Here is a 16,760-nt window from a genome sequence, read left to right on the forward strand (position 1 = left end):
CATTATACAGTGTTATATGGTGAATATAGACAGACATTATACAGTGTTATATGGTGAATATAGACAGACATTATACAGTGTTATATGGTGAATATAGACAGACATTATACAGTGTTATATGGTGAATATAGACAGACATTATACAGTGTTATATGGTGAATATAGACAGACATTATACAGTGTTATATGGTGAATATAGACAGACATTATACAGTGTTATATGGTGAATATAGACAGACATTATACAGTGTTATATGGTGAATATAGACAGACATTATACAGTGTTATATGGTGAATATAGACAGACATTATACAGTGTTATATGGTGAATATGGACAGACATTATACAGTGTTATATGGTGAATATAGACAGACATTATACAGTGTTATATGGTGAATATGGACAGACATTATACAGTGTTATTTGATGTATATAGACAGACATACTGTGTTTATATGGTGAATGTGGACAGACATTATACAGTGTTATTTGATGTATATAGACAGACATACAGTGTTATATGGTGAATATGGACAGACATTATACAGTGTTATTTGATGTATATAGACAGACATACAGTGTTATATGGTGAATATGGTCAGACATTATACAGTGTTATATGGTGAATATAGACAGACATTATACAGTGTTATATGGTGAATATGGACAGACATTATACAGTGTTATTTGATGTATATAGACAGACATACTGTGTTTATATGGTGAATATGGACATACAAAGGTTTTTTCGTGTTACCTAATACTACTCTGTTGTTATCTTTACAATTACAGGCTGCAGCCCTTATGCCGTGTGGATGCTTCTCGACCTGTAAACAATGCGCCCAAGATTCTCTCCCAGATTCCTGCCCTGCTTGTAAAAAGCGAGTTTCTGGCTACTATCCAATCAATATGTAGGAAGTTTAGATGTTCTTTAAAGAAGCTGTCGGTTCATAACAACATTCTCTCAGCATCCAGACCATCTTTTATTGTTCATTGTTTATTGTACAGCTTCTTAAAGGTTGACTTGCAGACTCATCAGAGAAATAAACTGATTCCAATCTTCCAATCAATTAAGAGCTTGTGATCACATTCCCACGTATTTGGCACCTACAACACATCAGAGTAAGACATGGTGAATCCTTTGATATCAAATAATTGTAATGTGAATTTTGTTGAAATTCAACCTTTAATTAGTCGTTGTATTTGTTACTCTTCTGATTAGATATGATTAATACATTCACATCAGCACAAGTGTACACCTGCTATGAACTGCCACTTTTACCTTTTACAGATTAGAAACATGCTCAATCTATTCAGGACTGTTAAGTGGTATAATAATAGTTGGTATATTTTAGGTGATAGCCTTGTGACGCACTTAAGATCCGTGGTCGATTTTGCGTTGCGTTATCCTCAAATACTTGTATCCTTCTTCTATAGCCTTAATTTATCCTTGCCCTATTTGTATATGTATATATATATGCATATACAATGTCTAATGTCTAAGTGAGGCATTGAATGCCTCACTTAGACATCTTCTTAATTTTCTGAAACGAATATTAACATTAGCATCGTATTAGCTCCACAAAATTCAATGCTAAACGAATTAGATGAGTCCAAACTCTTTGTTGACTTCACAGGCATCTGTGATGGTGTGTCTCTGCACTTACTGACACGGTTTTATCTATGGTCACCTTCTTTCTCTTTTTCCTATCGATCTCACTAATACTCCATCTTTTTAAGTATAGCTATATAATGTATTCCTCCGTATTGCTATAGTACAGGTTACTTGCACTGTTTGTTTGCCATGGTATTCTCATCTCACGCAATGATTGTAGCTACTCTGTGTTGTTAGGAAACACTGTTGAAGGTGAATGGTAGTTATATAATGTATTCCTGTGTATCCGTCACTGTAGATGTAGTTGACCCACCTGTTCATCAAGTACCACTCGCTGTTGCTCCAGTGATCCCTGTTAATCCTCCAGCATGAGTGGTTTACTCTTAGTGAAGTATTCATGAATTATGTATAAGCTTTCATAGCATGACAGATGCAAGATAACTTCTGACTAAGATTTTTCTTTCCTTCGTATCCTACTTGGCTAGTATCTACTCAGCCACTTATTTGATACGCCTGTGACTATAAGTGTACAGTGGCCATCATCAGCAGAGAGTGATCATTTTAAGCATAGACTTGTCATCATAAGCATAGAGTTGTCATCATAAGCATTGACTTGTCATCATAAGCATAGAGTTGTCATCATAAGCATAGACTTGTCATCATAAGCATAGAGTTGTCATCATAAGCATACACTTGTCATCATAAGCATAGACTTGTCATAATAAGCATAGAGTTGTCATCATAAGCATAGACTTGTCATCATAAGCATGGAGTTATTATCTTAAAGGTTTACTTGCAACAAAATTCATATTACATTAATTTGGTATCAAAAAATTCACCATGTCTTAGTCTGCTGTGTTGTAGGTGCAAAATATGTGAAAATGGGATTACAAGCTCTTAAAAGCTAAAAAATGAGCAGTTAATCGCAGCCATCACGAAAATGCCATAAATTGGAAAACGGCCCAAATGGGACGTAGCTGAACAAGATGGCTTTTGTTTACACTTGCATGCAACCTCATTCGTCAAAATATTTTCACAGATATACTTCACGCATTCAATGAAACAATGTCTACTGCTCTTACGCGTCTGTTTCATCATCATTGTAAAGCTGTCTCTTTGAGCACTGATATCTCAAAACCTACCATAAAAATTCGTTCAATTTTTTAACCTCAACTCGAAGGAGTGCATATCATCCTCTGATAAACATGACGAGCATGTTGGTAACTTGTGATAGTCGAAAAATGCTGCAGAAATTGTTCGTGCTGTATGGGAAGAAGTACAGGTCACATTATCAGATTACAACTAGATGATTAGACCTGAGTGGAAGAGTGAGAGGAGATGCAACTCGGTCCAAGACTATTTGCGTTGAGCTCCTAGCAATGGCGGCGAAAAATGGCGTATTTTATTGAGTTCACCATGGCACTGAATTTGTTTTTCCCAATAAACTATGCTACTATAAACTATGGGCTAGCCATAGTTTGAGGTATATTGAGCAAAAATTCAATACCTGTGTAGGCTATTGAAAGTACAATAGTCAATATAACAAGTAAATCTTATGCCTAATGCCTTAATTGAAAATCCAAATGTACATTATATGTTTTTAAAATAATAGTGTAAAATAAATATTATTTATATATATTTATGTATTATATAAATATATTTATTGATTTATTACAAATTTTAAATTACACATAATTTTATATCGTTATTATAGTTTATCTATATTTTTATATAATATCACGTACAATTAACAATACTACTGGATACTACATACAATATATGAGTGGCTATGAGTGATAAATATATAACTATTATAATATTTTATGTCTTATTTTATTAGTTAGCAAGTCACAGTGTAATAATTATAATGATTTATTCAATTACATTTTCATTTACTATATTTATATTAAATTATGTTTTATTGTAAAATGTGTACTAAATTACATTAAATTAATAAATATTAAACTTAAATATATGTAGGACTATGATATTAAAATTAAATATTTTACAATAACAATAAATCATATAAAAATAATACATCTTTATAGTTTATAAAAGCATGCAACATGCAAAATATTAATTTCAAAATTTTTAATTGAAATACTGCTGGTAGCAATATTGAGATTTTAATTATTTGATATAACATTATAAATCATATTGATTGGTAAATGAAATGCTGCTACAATTATAGTGTTGGTTATTTTATGTCTAATATTGCAGTATGTTATCTTATTTGATTAAACTTCCATTTACTACTATACGTGCAGGTTTTTTAGTTTGAGATTTAACTCCTTCTGGCTACACATGTGGAATATACAACTTTTTTATGTACATATTTACATATACACATTAGTTGCATACATAATAAAATGATATCATGTACCATGTACATTATACCATGTAACCTGGTTAATGTATAACATAAGGTGAGTAATTTTCTAGGGAAAGGTGTATGAGTGAATGGGGCACATTCTGGGCTTTTCATTGGTTGCTCCTGTTAGAGCCTTTGCTTCTAAGGAGTTTGATATTTCAGGGGCCAAAATTACAACAATTCGTATTAGTTCTAATGGTTTAACTGGATATCCGCTGCCAGTGTGTTCCCGGAAGTCGACAGATGCATCCACTCTCACTCTTCCACTCAGGATTAGACCAAAACAAAACTGTAACGTAGCGAGCCTCTACATTTGATACGGGCTTTTCGGAAGAACCTAAAGTGTTTGTCATAAAATAGTGCTACGACACATTTTAAATTGAGCCTTTTATTGGACTTTAATTTCACGTGATCAAAAACAATAACCACAATGTTTGAGTACGTCGTCGAAATAAAGAGATGGCGTTTTCATGATGTCTGCGATTAATTGTTCGTTTTTGAGCTTTTAAGAGCTTGTAATCACATTTCCACATATTTTGCACTTATAACACAGCAGAGTAAACCATGGTGAACCTTTTGATTCCAAATAACTGTAATGTGAATTTTGTTGCAAGTAAACCTTTAAGCATAGAATTATTATATTAAGCATAGAGTTGTCATTTTAAGCAAAGGGTTGTTACATGGAGCATAGAGCTCTCATCTTAAGTATAGAGTTGTCATTTTAAGCAAAGGGTTGTTACATGGAGCATAGAGCTCTCATCTTAAGCATAGAGTTGTCATTTTAAGCAAAGGGTTGTTACATGGAGCATAGAGCTCTCATCTTAAGCATAGAGTTGTCATTTTAAGCAAAGGGTTGTTACATGGAGCATAGAGCTCTCATCTTAAGCATAAAGTTGTCATTTTAAGCAAAGGGTTGTTACATGGAGCATAGAGCTCTCATCTTAAGCATAAAGTTGTCATTTTAAGCATAGAGTTGTTACAATATACATAGAGTTGTCATTTTAAGCATAGAGTTGTTACAATATACATAGAGTTGTCATTTTAAGCATAGAATTGGCATCTTAAGCCAATCAGTCAGCTCAAGCTCAAAAGTAGTTATACTTTTGAGACAAGCTCCAACGTCGTTGTACACTACTCAAGGCAATGGTAATTACTCTGTCAATAATGGTAAGCCTGAGTATAACATAGTCCGCTTTGACTAGTGCCAGCAAAAGTATGTTCAGGTCTGTAAGGGCATTATCGCCTTCCCAACCATCGAGCTCGTCATCCAACTTCCTACATTTCGCAATGTATGCAGGTACTGTTCCCTTCTGGTGTGCTCGTGTGTGCGAGATAGGAGTTGTTATTATTTAATCATGTGTTGAGGGTGGGGCGTGTTTTCTACTAACTACAGATCTTTGTGACTTATATAACTAGCCATCCTCTTTTAAACTTGTTAAGGCCCGCCCTCTACGATATAAATACGTGTGCGTGTATGGTTATATTCATTCTTGTACACAATACAAGACACTGCAACATTCTCTGGATCTTTCTAAAAGCATCAACTATCTAGAAAACATATGCATTGCAACAGCATTAACTGTGCACCAGCAAACATCATCCTCAATAAGTGACTCGGTTGGCAATCCCCCTAAAATGCACCAGCATTCACAGTGCACCAGCAGCCATCATTATCCATAAGCCACTATAGGTTTTCCCAAGTTGCACCAGCAATTTGCTGGTCTCTGCACCTGCAAGGTGCTGTAGTCCCCATGCCCCACCTGGGCAGTTATATCTCCCTGGCCATTTCCACTTGTCACGACCCAGAGGAAGTGGTACTTCAGGTGGTTGAAAGCTGCAGCGATTTTGGAGTTGCGATCCTTGCGAGCAAAGGGTTGGAAATCAGACAACCTCCCTTAACGTGCTTACCAAAATCCACTTCAATATACAATCTTGTAGCATTTTCACTTGCTGAAGTTTTCACGCTTCATCAATTTAATCAGCAGATATATTATATTACAAGTTGAAGATTTATTTCGCCAAAAAATACAGACATCCAGTACAGAATGATTTGTTCAATTTTCTCATTCATCATTTATTAGCACCACCATATAAGTGATACATTTTGAAACGGTAACATTTGTATGTTTAATAACGCGTCATCGTATAACTTTCCGCTGGCTGTTATCATCTTCACCCAATCGTCAGATGTTCTACAAAGTAGAAGAAAAGGGCATGAAAAGCAATATGTCCCAGAGAATATTGGAAAGTGTCATTATGTAATTTACTTTGTTTAGCTTGATATATCTGAAACCAAACACTGAGAGTGTAATAAGTAGAGTGGTGAGGAGAAAGATGACAGCTGCCATAAAAAAATGCTGTAAGTGTCATGACTCACCATAAATTAATAAGTTAGCTGTATATACGCTATTATATAAGTATATATATGTGCAATATGTAATAGCAATATACATATTGCTACGATTATGATATTGCTATTCCCACAATATGTATACATGCAAGAAGGTTACTTCAACAAGCAGTGCTGTTGAAAAGTCAGCATACTATTGCCAATTTTCGACAAACCACAGGCTACAAGAGAATTTAGGCTACAAACATTTTGGTTTCAATAAACAATGCAGATCTTTTTGCAATATAATAACATAAACTAATTCATTACTTATCTAACAAGTTTATAGAAAGCCCCTAAAGCCATATGTGATGTAGCAATGCATGAATGCCATTTTCGCTGGACCCAAGCTGTCTACAAAAGGTACAGACATTAGGATTGGCTACTTTATTTAAAAATGACAGTACAAAAATCATCAAATTTCTCGCCTTGCCTATGATGCCTGCTGAACACATTGAAAAATTTTGGACCGGGTTGCCAAACAAAAATGACAAACCTTATAGATTTTGCTGAGTATATCAGGTCCACGTGGATCACATCGACCTTCCGGCCACCCACTTCATGGTCTCAGTTCACGAGTCTTATAAGAACATAACGAGGTGGAAGGGTGGTTCAATTAAAGAGTACATTATATAGCGATGGTGCCCCAAACCTCTACAAATTAATTACAAAACTATATAAAGGAGCTAAACTGACAGTTAGGAAATCAGCTAAGATTCAGCTAAATCAGCTAAGAAAAACACAAAAAGGCTAAGAAATCACATAAGACAGTTCAAGGATGGTTGATGAAACTGTGGAGTGATTATGATGAAGGTAATACAATGACTTCCAGCTTAATGAAGGCGCGTAATCATCTTGTTTGATATAATTATTTTGGTTGAATCGAGTGACTAACTCTGAAAGCTGCTACCTGAAACTCGCAATTTAGATATTAAAATTACACACATGTAAAATTGTAATGTACAGGCTGCTACATGGCATTGGATTTTCATATTTTACAGTTTTACATGTAGAATAATTTTACAAAGGATGAATTCTTAATTGCAGTTTTACCAATTTCTATCACTATTAGCAATCCCCAGCAAAACAGTTTGAACTCATGGCTCAAGCATTTGGTCAACCAACACAAAATAATAAGAACCACTATATAATATATATACAGTATACCATATATATATATATATATATATATATATATATCTTTGTTATATTATTACTACTATTGTGTGTAAATTAACAACAGATAAGAGAATAAAACCAATGATATACAGCCCCCCACCAATGATGGGGGGCTGTATATCATTGATAAAACATACCATAAATGACCAAAATAATGGAATAATTAAACTATAAAACAATTATTTATTGGTTTACTATTTGGTTGCAAATAATTAGATTGTTTTGGTTCATTCGTTCAACCATACTCGTTTTACTATTAACTTATAATAGACATATCATTATACATATTATAGACACAGCTTATTTCGAGCAGTTCATGTGACATTTTTCATCTTAGTCTCAGCATCCTTCCCTGCAAACAACCATTATTACGTTTGCCATTTACGGTTTGTAATATTTTGCGTTTCATGGTCATATTTAATTAGTTCTTGCTCACACCCTGTTCAGCGTATTTTCTGGCTTTTTTCTTATAGATTTTGGTCAATAGTAGCTTGCTAATAGTTGGTTAGTAGTAGCTTTTAGTAGTAGCTGGTTATAAGCTTGCTATAGCAACTGGTTAGTAGCAGCTTGCTAATAGTAGCTGGTTAGTATCTTGCTAGTAGCTGGTTAGTAGCTTTTAGTAGTAGCTGGTTATAAGCTTGCTAGCAGCTGGTAAGTAGCTTGCTAGCAGATGGTTAGAATCTTGCTAATAGCTGGTTAGTAGCTTGCTTCTGTTACTACTCACAGCCAGCCTTTAGTGAACCTTTACCTGATTTTAATTATTTTACACATCGCTATCGTTGACTGTTTTTACTAAAATTAATTTGTACTGCTGGTTGATTCATCTTGGCTGGTTTTGGAGACAAAGTAGGTCGGTACTGGTGAGGCTAAATTCAAATAACAAAAGTCACTGTTCTCGTAGATCAGGAGTGCCAGTTACATGAAACAAACTTTGTTAGTAACTGCAATCCTTATCATTACCACTAGAGCAAGTTTTTTGCAATAAAGTAAACTTCTGTTAGTTGATAAGAATGTTTTAAAACACAAAAAGCATCCTGAGCCTCAAAGGTACATTTTTCTAAAAGGTTGAAAGTCAATCTTTCAGTTTTTTCATTGTCAATAAAAGTCTCCCCTAATTATAACTGACTATAAGACCACAAATCCTAATCTGTATGTTTTTTTAATAATTTGATTACCTAGTTTTCTTATCATCAGGTTTCCAAATAAAGAGAAAGAGCCAGAAAGATGGCATACTTGGTGGACTGTTTCCAGGCGGCAGGAGATCCCCAGCAAAAAGAAATTGTATGTAGTGCCTCTTTAATGAGTCTACGGTCAATAAAACTGATAAATCATCATTATTCAGTCCATACATATTTTAGCACCATTTCCATTTTATTCCCAATTGCATCAAAGGATAACTGTTATTATTTCAGGAGACTAGAACGACAACCCATCAGTACAGCAGTTCCAGCATATCTTTAGGCGCTTGGTTACAAGATGTGGTGTTACACCAGGAGCTACTGGTAATGCCAGATCTATGGATGACACTGCATTGTTACAAGCTTCTACTACCTATGTGCCACTAACTGTTGGTAGAGAAGATTATGTTGAAGATGTTATTGACAGACAAACTATGCTTCCCGAAGGAATGCTAAACATTACATCACATTCTGTTCTTGGTAACATTGCTGTATATTTATCTGGTTGGCTTGTCAGAAAACTGCTTAAAAGTTGCGTTGTGAGCCACATAGACTCTTCCTAATTCAGTCTAAGGAAGTTAACAAATATGATGATATTCATGTTCTGTTAAGAGTTAAGAACAACAGTGACTTGATTTCTCCTTCTGATGGTGTTGTAACAACTGTTCTATGCACCGAAAAGTATCTGACGGTGGCTACGTCAGCAAATCAGTGTGTGAAATATCTCAAGATTCTGAAGTGTGTAAAAGAAGAGATTGCACGCTATGATATATTTGAATTAAAGCAACATTGTACTACACTTCTGTAGGAATTGATAATCATCACTTCTCACTACTAGCTTTAGTGGTTGAAACATACTTTGATTTAAGACAGCACCACTTTTCCAACTTAAGAAACCTAGATTTACATAAAGTGAGCATCAGACATAATGCTACAAAAAAACATATTTAGAGGACAGTGAACTGTTATGTCACTGTGACATAAATTGTCTATTATAGCCGGTTTAAGTTAATATTTATTTTTAAGACTTCTCTCTATATATGCACACAAATTGTACAGTTTTCGGGCATGTAGTAGTTCAATTTATTATATAATTTATATATACTATAATGTTATTAGGCATTATATTAGGATCATCAGAGCATCTGGCTCATTAATTTTTTATGCATAGATCATTTATTTTCTGAATCACAAAAAATCTTGATAGTCAAGCATAATGGAATTGAGATTTATAGTTTGCTTTATATATGCATACAATTTGTACAGTTTGAAGGCATTTAGTTGTTTAATTTATTATATACTTGTTATATATAATGCTATTAGACATTGTATTAGCACCCGAGCATCTGGCTCATTTTTTATGGATAGATCATTTATTTTCTAAATCACAAATAAATTTTGTGGTCAAGCATACTGTAGTTAAGATTGATAGTTTGCTTTTAGTCTGTTTCAACGAATAACACAGATAAATATAACACAAATCAAAATATATTGAGTGTTGGGACCTACTGGCGCAATAGCTAAAGCTAATCTAGGCTCGAGGCCAATCCAACCACTTTTGGAACAAAGCAATGTAGGTTGCAAGATTTTAGTCAAATGTATACAAGAGTTTTGGCCAGTTTTCTGCTCTTTGTGATGTAAACAACTATTGTGATCTCGAATTAGATAGTCAATAAGTTTTAAAGCTAAAGTTCACTGGGCTGGTAAGGCGAGCAATGCCAATGATACCCTTAAATCCAGTGAAAACATTTGTTGATAAGAAATGCAAATTATATAGAGCCCATATAGAGTTGTCTGTCTATTGTTGAAACCAAGCCAATAGCCATCTACAATAAAAACTTATATCCTATGAATCTGTAGATCTTTAGCTAGCTTGACTTTGATATATAGGTTGATTAAGATTGGGGATGGATAAAAGCACCTGAAGTAAATTCTACTCGACAAGGATAGACAACTCCCAACTCAAGAGCGAGTTCAAACAAACTTGAGTCAATAAACAGACTTGTGGGTGAGCCGATAAACAGACTCAAGAGTGAGCCAATAAGCAGACTCGAGAGTGAGCCGATAAACAGACTCGAGAGTGAGCCGATAAACAGACTCGAGAGTGAGCCGATAAACAGACTCGATGGTGAGCCGATAAGCAGACTCAAGAGTGAGCCGATAAACAGACTCGTGGGTGAGCCGACAAACAGACTCGCGGGTGAGCCGATAAACAGACTCGTGGGTGAGCCGATAAACAGACTCGATGGTGAGCCGATAAACAGACTCGATGGTGAGCCGATAAACAGACTCGATGGTGAGCCGATAAACAGACTCGATGGTGAGCCGATAAACAGACTCGCGGGTGAGCCGATAAACAGACTCGAGAGGGAGCCGATAAACAGACTCGATGGTGAGCCGATAAACAGACTCGATGGTGAGCCGATAACCAGACTCGTGAGTGGGCTGATGAACAGACTCGATGGTGTCTTTTCTCAACTATTACACCCTAGCAAGCCAAGCGCAATAATTCTTGATGCTCGGTCAATAGCACTTATAGTGAATGCAGCTATGATACGCTGGCTAATATCACAATGCTAAAGTCAGAAACAGTGACAAGAATGTTATACCTATTTGCTTTTCAAACTCAAGCAGAGCTTATTTGTAAAGAACGCAGTATCTTTATTGGTGTTATATCTCTCAGTACCAAGCAGTAACACACCAACAATGATCAAACCGGCAGGTTATATAGCAATCCCAAGAAAAATCCACAAATTGATTGGCTGCACAGTAATCAGGTCAACCAATTCCACAATAACATATTTCGAATACAAAAACGATAAAATTTGTCACTAACTAATCACACAATACGAGTATTAATAATTTTTTTTTAGTGTTTGTATAGTAACATGCAAATCTTAGAACAATATGGTAATAAATGGTTAGCATAAAAAATTGCTAGTATCACACATACTTACACTCTACATTGAAAAAGTGTTAAGCGTGCGCCTTATAAATGACTATTCAAATTTGTCTGAATTGCGATGAACGTAATATAGATCCGTTGAGTTAGCAATTTGAAGCTGCCGGATTATAGGCTTAGAAAAGACGTCATCAACTCTTACGCATTCTGACGTCTACAAATACGGGTACACACTGATTGACAGCTCATTCGCTTTTACAAGCATGAAGTGGGGTCCAAGACCATTCGCCCATCGGTAGATCCTATCGGGGACGACAGTGATCCTCTCGGGCTACTGGACTCACCAGTCAAAATCGATTTTTGAGTGCCAGTAATCTCACCAACCACCTCAGCCATTTTCAGGGCTATCATTTCCGTTTTAAGGGTTTTGTTCTCCGACGACAATGGTGGAAACTCGGTGTCGTACTTGTCGTCCACTTTTTTTATTACACACCCACAAACTCATTGAGATTAAATGTTGTACAATGTTGCTAGGTTACTATGAAAAACAGCATGACTATGTAGCATAGAACAAGATGGCGCTCAAGTTGTTACGTGGATAAATGACCTTGGCTATTTAGGAGGTAATATAAGTTTAGTAGTTTTGAGCTCAGAATGCGGAATAGCCTGAGCCCCACAAATCTCATAATACAACAGTTTTGGGTTTTCATTGGTAGTAGCTGTTGGCTTGTCGCGTAGTAACGCCAAAGACTACGGGAATTATTTTGCGAAGAACTCTCGCTGGAGTCATACACTGTATACGGTACATGTACATATAATAGTTGTCTCCATAGAGTAATCTCCCCCCCCAGAGATAACTCTCTGGGGAGAGATAACTCTCTTAAAGATAACTCTATGGTTGTCTCTTGCATTTTGCAAAAAATCCGTTTAATGTCGCTACGGCTTTTTCGAGATTCGAGATGAGATGCCAGTTTAGTAAGTTGGGAAAATCCCAAGGATTTGGAAAAAATATTTCCAATCCGCCATTTTTCTTCAGCTAACTGATGGCGCTGATTGGCATCACCCATCAAAAAATCTGCAGATCGAGTATTTTGGACGATCGCTAGCCTCTAAATGATTTGAACGATCTCACTGCTTTTTATTGTAGATTGCTGCCTCTTTGTTGCAATACTGTGCAATCTTTGTTTGGCGGTTTAATGTTACTTGTTGTGTAGTTTAGTGTCATCTCTGTACAAGTCTTTTTATTTGCTTTGATAAACAAAATGTTGCTTTGGAAATCTTTTCGTGTGTGTTGGATCCTGCGACCAACACGTAGAGGCGACCTGGGTCGGCTTACTCTACCGGTCTGCATTCACTCTCCACAGGGGCCGTGTAAGTGTTGCCCGTTGACCAACACGCGGAGGCGACTAGGTCGGCTTACACCACCGGTCTACTACAACCACCTTACACGGGGAATTGCTCCCTGAGTGATATTATGCTCGTTCGACAAGGTCGACCTGAGGTCGACCGGGGTCGACAGTGTTTCTATACTCTACTCCCAAAGCACAGTCCGTAGACTGAGGCTTGGAGTAAATAAGTGCTCAGTGTGATTCTGTTATTGCGCAAGGTAACAGAAGAGTGTGGGTCCAAATGCAAAGCATGTATTGAACGAACTTACTAGGCCGAAACACGGCCTTAAGTATAACCAGATATGCAAATGAGGTGGCTAGGGCCAACCTCCTCTAGGGGCGTGACTATATAAAATAACACAAGAGAACACAACTCTAATGACAATAACCAAAAAGGAGATGGTAATGCATGTTTCCATCACACGTGTATATATTTTAGCGCATCTGTTTCGCAAACAAGTTGGATTTTTTTGACATATTTTAAATCCCATCGTGTGAACTTTCATTTGCATGTATACAATTACAGCTATCGTGATCGTTGTAAACATTAACCAAGGCTCCGTAAGGTGCGTCATGTTTTTAGGTGGTAATTGGAGCGGTAGTTGCGGAAGTACCACCATCCTCTTTAACTAAGCCGTACTCATGGAGCATGAGCACATAACTCATAGTAATGTTGGCCTAGCATTAAAATAACGTGTTCGCCAGGCTGCTCGCTTGTGAAAATCATTAGACAGAAATTATGGCCAATTATGATGATCCAGTGATAATGGTCTGCCTCAATCTAACCTTCTCTTGTTTTTTTACTTCTGATTTTCTCTTTAATTAGCTCCCATTGGTGACTCTCTCTTTCCCTCATTTTTTCAGCTTAGGCCTATAGGCACAGCAGCATCAGTTATTGTACTTTTTCAAGCTTTCTACCCTGATTAGTTCATGTAATTAGAAGGTAGAAAGTTGAAGTTAGTGGCTAGATATGCATATATGATACTCGTCGGGGGTCATGAATAATGTAATCTTTTACGGGGATCGCTAAACAATAAGGTCAATGATGCTTTGCAGTCGGAAGCATAGAAAATGTTGGTCAAGCATCAGAGTTGAGGCTATTTTGGGCCCCATGCAAAAAATGATGAAAATATGTTTTGCTGGAAATGTTTTATTTAGATTTTAGTTTTATTTAATGTGTTTAGTAAGTCTTAACATAACAGCCCTCTTATATGGGGCCGAAACTTGGACTACGCAGCATAATGAATTTCACCTGGAAGGAAAAGGTCAAAAATCCTAAAGCAGGCTGGCCTCCAATCCATGGCAAACATCCTGATAGAATAAGGCCTACTATGGCTGAGACATGTGCACAGGATGGATCAAGAGCGATCAGCAAAACAACTATTATATTCACAACACTAGAAAAGAAAGAAGAACCAGGGCAGACTCACAATGAGATATAAAGATGTAGCTAAGCGTAACATGAACATGAGGGAACTAAAAACAAACCATTGGCAAGAAAAGGCAGTAAACAGAGCTGCTTGGAAGTCGGGGATAAACCTAAACCATAAGACAGTCATCGTCGCAATGACCGTCTGCGATATAGAGTAGTCTTAACATAGGGTACCACTGGTTGAATTTATAAGGTTGGCTGTTTTTGATACTTTCACAGTTGGAGGTAGAAATAGATGGAGGGGAAGATTATCAATTTGGCCATCTGATCAGTGTCAGAATGGAATTAATTTTACGTTAGAGTCGTATGCCATGAACCCTATTTCAAATTTCAATTTTTGTGCCTTACCCTTTCCTATTTTTTAGTACGCATGCACAGTGCCATTAACTAGAATTAATAATATTCCGTGACATAGCGCCGTAACGTCATGGAGAGCGGTTAATTAAGTAGTTGGCTCATATTGATGAGCTTACTCAAATTAGCCATTGGCATTGCGCAAAGCTGATGGCAAGTGGCAGGCAACTACATTACCTCTCATTGTTTATAAGCTGTTTTAATACCACTGCAACACTGGTCATTCCGCTAATATTTTAATAAAATGCAAACTATGCTAAAGGTGTTATTTGAATTTTATTGTAGAATTTAGCATGGATGAAGCCAAGTATTTTGAGGAGTCTGTAAGGCAAGATTCATTTTTCAAACACTGGCCAATAGAGCGTCGCATCAAGGCTAATGATTGTGCAAAGGAAGGGTTCTATTACACCGGCATGGCCGACCGAGTACGATGCGCATTCTGTGGTGGAGTACTAAAGAATTGGAGTAATGGAGAAAGACCAGCAGATTTGCATAAAAGATTCTTCAGTTTTTGCCCCTTTATTCAAGGTGGGTAGAGATTTCATAATTTTTTAATAAACACAGTTTTATGTATTTGAAAGGCACATTGGAAAAATAACCAGCATATTTAATATTTGCACTGTAAAAGTTACTCATATTAAGTTGGTCTATCAGACTTTGTACTTGTGCAGATGAGTGTTTAGTTGGGACAACAGAAGATAACCTGATAATAAAATGAGTTATTTTTATTACCTAGGTTTATTCTGTAAGTATTTATTAGTGCTTAAAAATCACGGTTTCGTAAATCGAGTGTAATTCAATACAGCGAGATGATAATTTTAGAAACGAGAAGTAGAAACGACTAAACAAAAAATGCTCGACGTTATATACACTTCCAATTTCTCATTTACAAAGCTGCAAACACATACTAAGATGCAAAAACTTAAAAATGCAAGTTACTTTGATGAAATCCTTTAATAAACGTTTAAAATGATGCAAAACAAAAACTTCAATCATGCCCTACAGAGGGTTGTTGTGAAAGTTTACTTTGTTTTCCATTTTAAGACAGGAATTGTGTTGCAACATATTTGTAACTGGGATCCTCGCCACAAGGGCTACTCTTCATCAGCAAAAAGCATCCTTTCCTTCTTGTAGTTAGTGTTAATTATGCAGAACAATTTTAGGCAAATCACAGAATGTTCCTGCTGATGGTTCGTGCAGAGGAAACGGTCTGATGTATGAGATGCTCGCCATTCCTGCTGTCAGGAACCAAGATGCACGTATGTATAATGGTTACAAGATGTGCATACATCTCGCTTCTTTTTTTTATTTTATTGCAATACAAGTAGATGTGAAAAAATACTCTAAAGGTTTTAATAGGCGAAAGCCTCCAATGGTGTTATGTCTCATTTCTCTGAATAGTGGTTGAGGCTTTTGTAGGATTTCATTCAAGAAGAAGTTTTATGTATGTATTTATGTATAACTTTATTAACAACATTATTAACAATCATAAAAAAATATTTTTCAATACATCCCAGCAGAAAAAATTTAAACAGAAATAGTTTAGAGACCTGAACAAATGTGTTTTAACAGTTGGTAATATAATAGTATTGTGGAGTCAAAATAGTGAATTGGAGGTTTTAGTAACAGAAAGTTCATAAACTGAAACATACGATGGTGGATATAGTATATTAGCGTCACGGAATATAAAACAATGTTTGTCACACGTGTGGAAGGACAAAGATGAATATTTATCTTTCCACACATATGACCAACATCGTTTTCCATTTATTTCCATTCTTCAGTTTGTTATGGATGGTTATTAACTATATTTATTATATCTATATATTATTTATATTTATTAACTATTTATAGCAGTCAATGCCATTTAGAGTAAATTAGACCATGAGACCAAAAAACAAACAGAAAGAAAAATAAATAATAAGTAAAGTAATAAGTATAATAAGTAAAT

At 35.9% G+C, this 16,760-nt stretch overlaps 3 protein-coding genes across 3 annotated transcripts in view; all 3 read left to right on the forward strand.

Annotated features, from left to right (window-relative positions):
• The window catches only part of LOC137403552 (baculoviral IAP repeat-containing protein 7-B-like), a 37,082-nt gene extending 36,015 nt beyond the window's left edge, over positions 1–1,067 (forward strand). Inside the window, exon 8 of the mRNA XM_068089504.1 lies at positions 794–1,067. Within this exon, the coding sequence (XP_067945605.1) occupies positions 794–916 (123 nt within the window). The 3' untranslated portion in view covers positions 917–1,067. The remainder of the gene's footprint in view (positions 1–793) is intronic.
• A 5,196-nt stretch (positions 1,068–6,263) lies between these two features.
• The window catches only part of LOC137403550 (THAP domain-containing protein 5-like), a 290,272-nt gene continuing 279,775 nt past the window's right edge, over positions 6,264–16,760 (forward strand). Inside the window, exons 1-2 of the mRNA XM_068089502.1 lie at positions 6,264–6,346; positions 8,968–9,213. The gene's annotated coding sequence lies outside the window, so the exon portion shown is untranslated. The remainder of the gene's footprint in view (positions 6,347–8,967; positions 9,214–16,760) is intronic.
• LOC137404771 (baculoviral IAP repeat-containing protein 7-B-like) overlaps positions 15,096–16,760 on the forward strand; it is a 28,143-nt gene continuing 26,478 nt past the window's right edge. The window contains exons 1-2 of the mRNA XM_068091002.1: positions 15,096–15,337; positions 15,973–16,068. Of these exons, the coding sequence (XP_067947103.1) occupies positions 15,103–15,337; positions 15,973–16,068 (331 nt within the window). The 5' untranslated portion in view covers positions 15,096–15,102. The remainder of the gene's footprint in view (positions 15,338–15,972; positions 16,069–16,760) is intronic.

This window comes from Watersipora subatra, chromosome 9 (assembly GCF_963576615.1).
Source record: "Watersipora subatra chromosome 9, tzWatSuba1.1, whole genome shotgun sequence".
Taxonomy (NCBI): Eukaryota; Metazoa; Bryozoa; class Gymnolaemata; order Cheilostomatida; family Watersiporidae; genus Watersipora; species Watersipora subatra.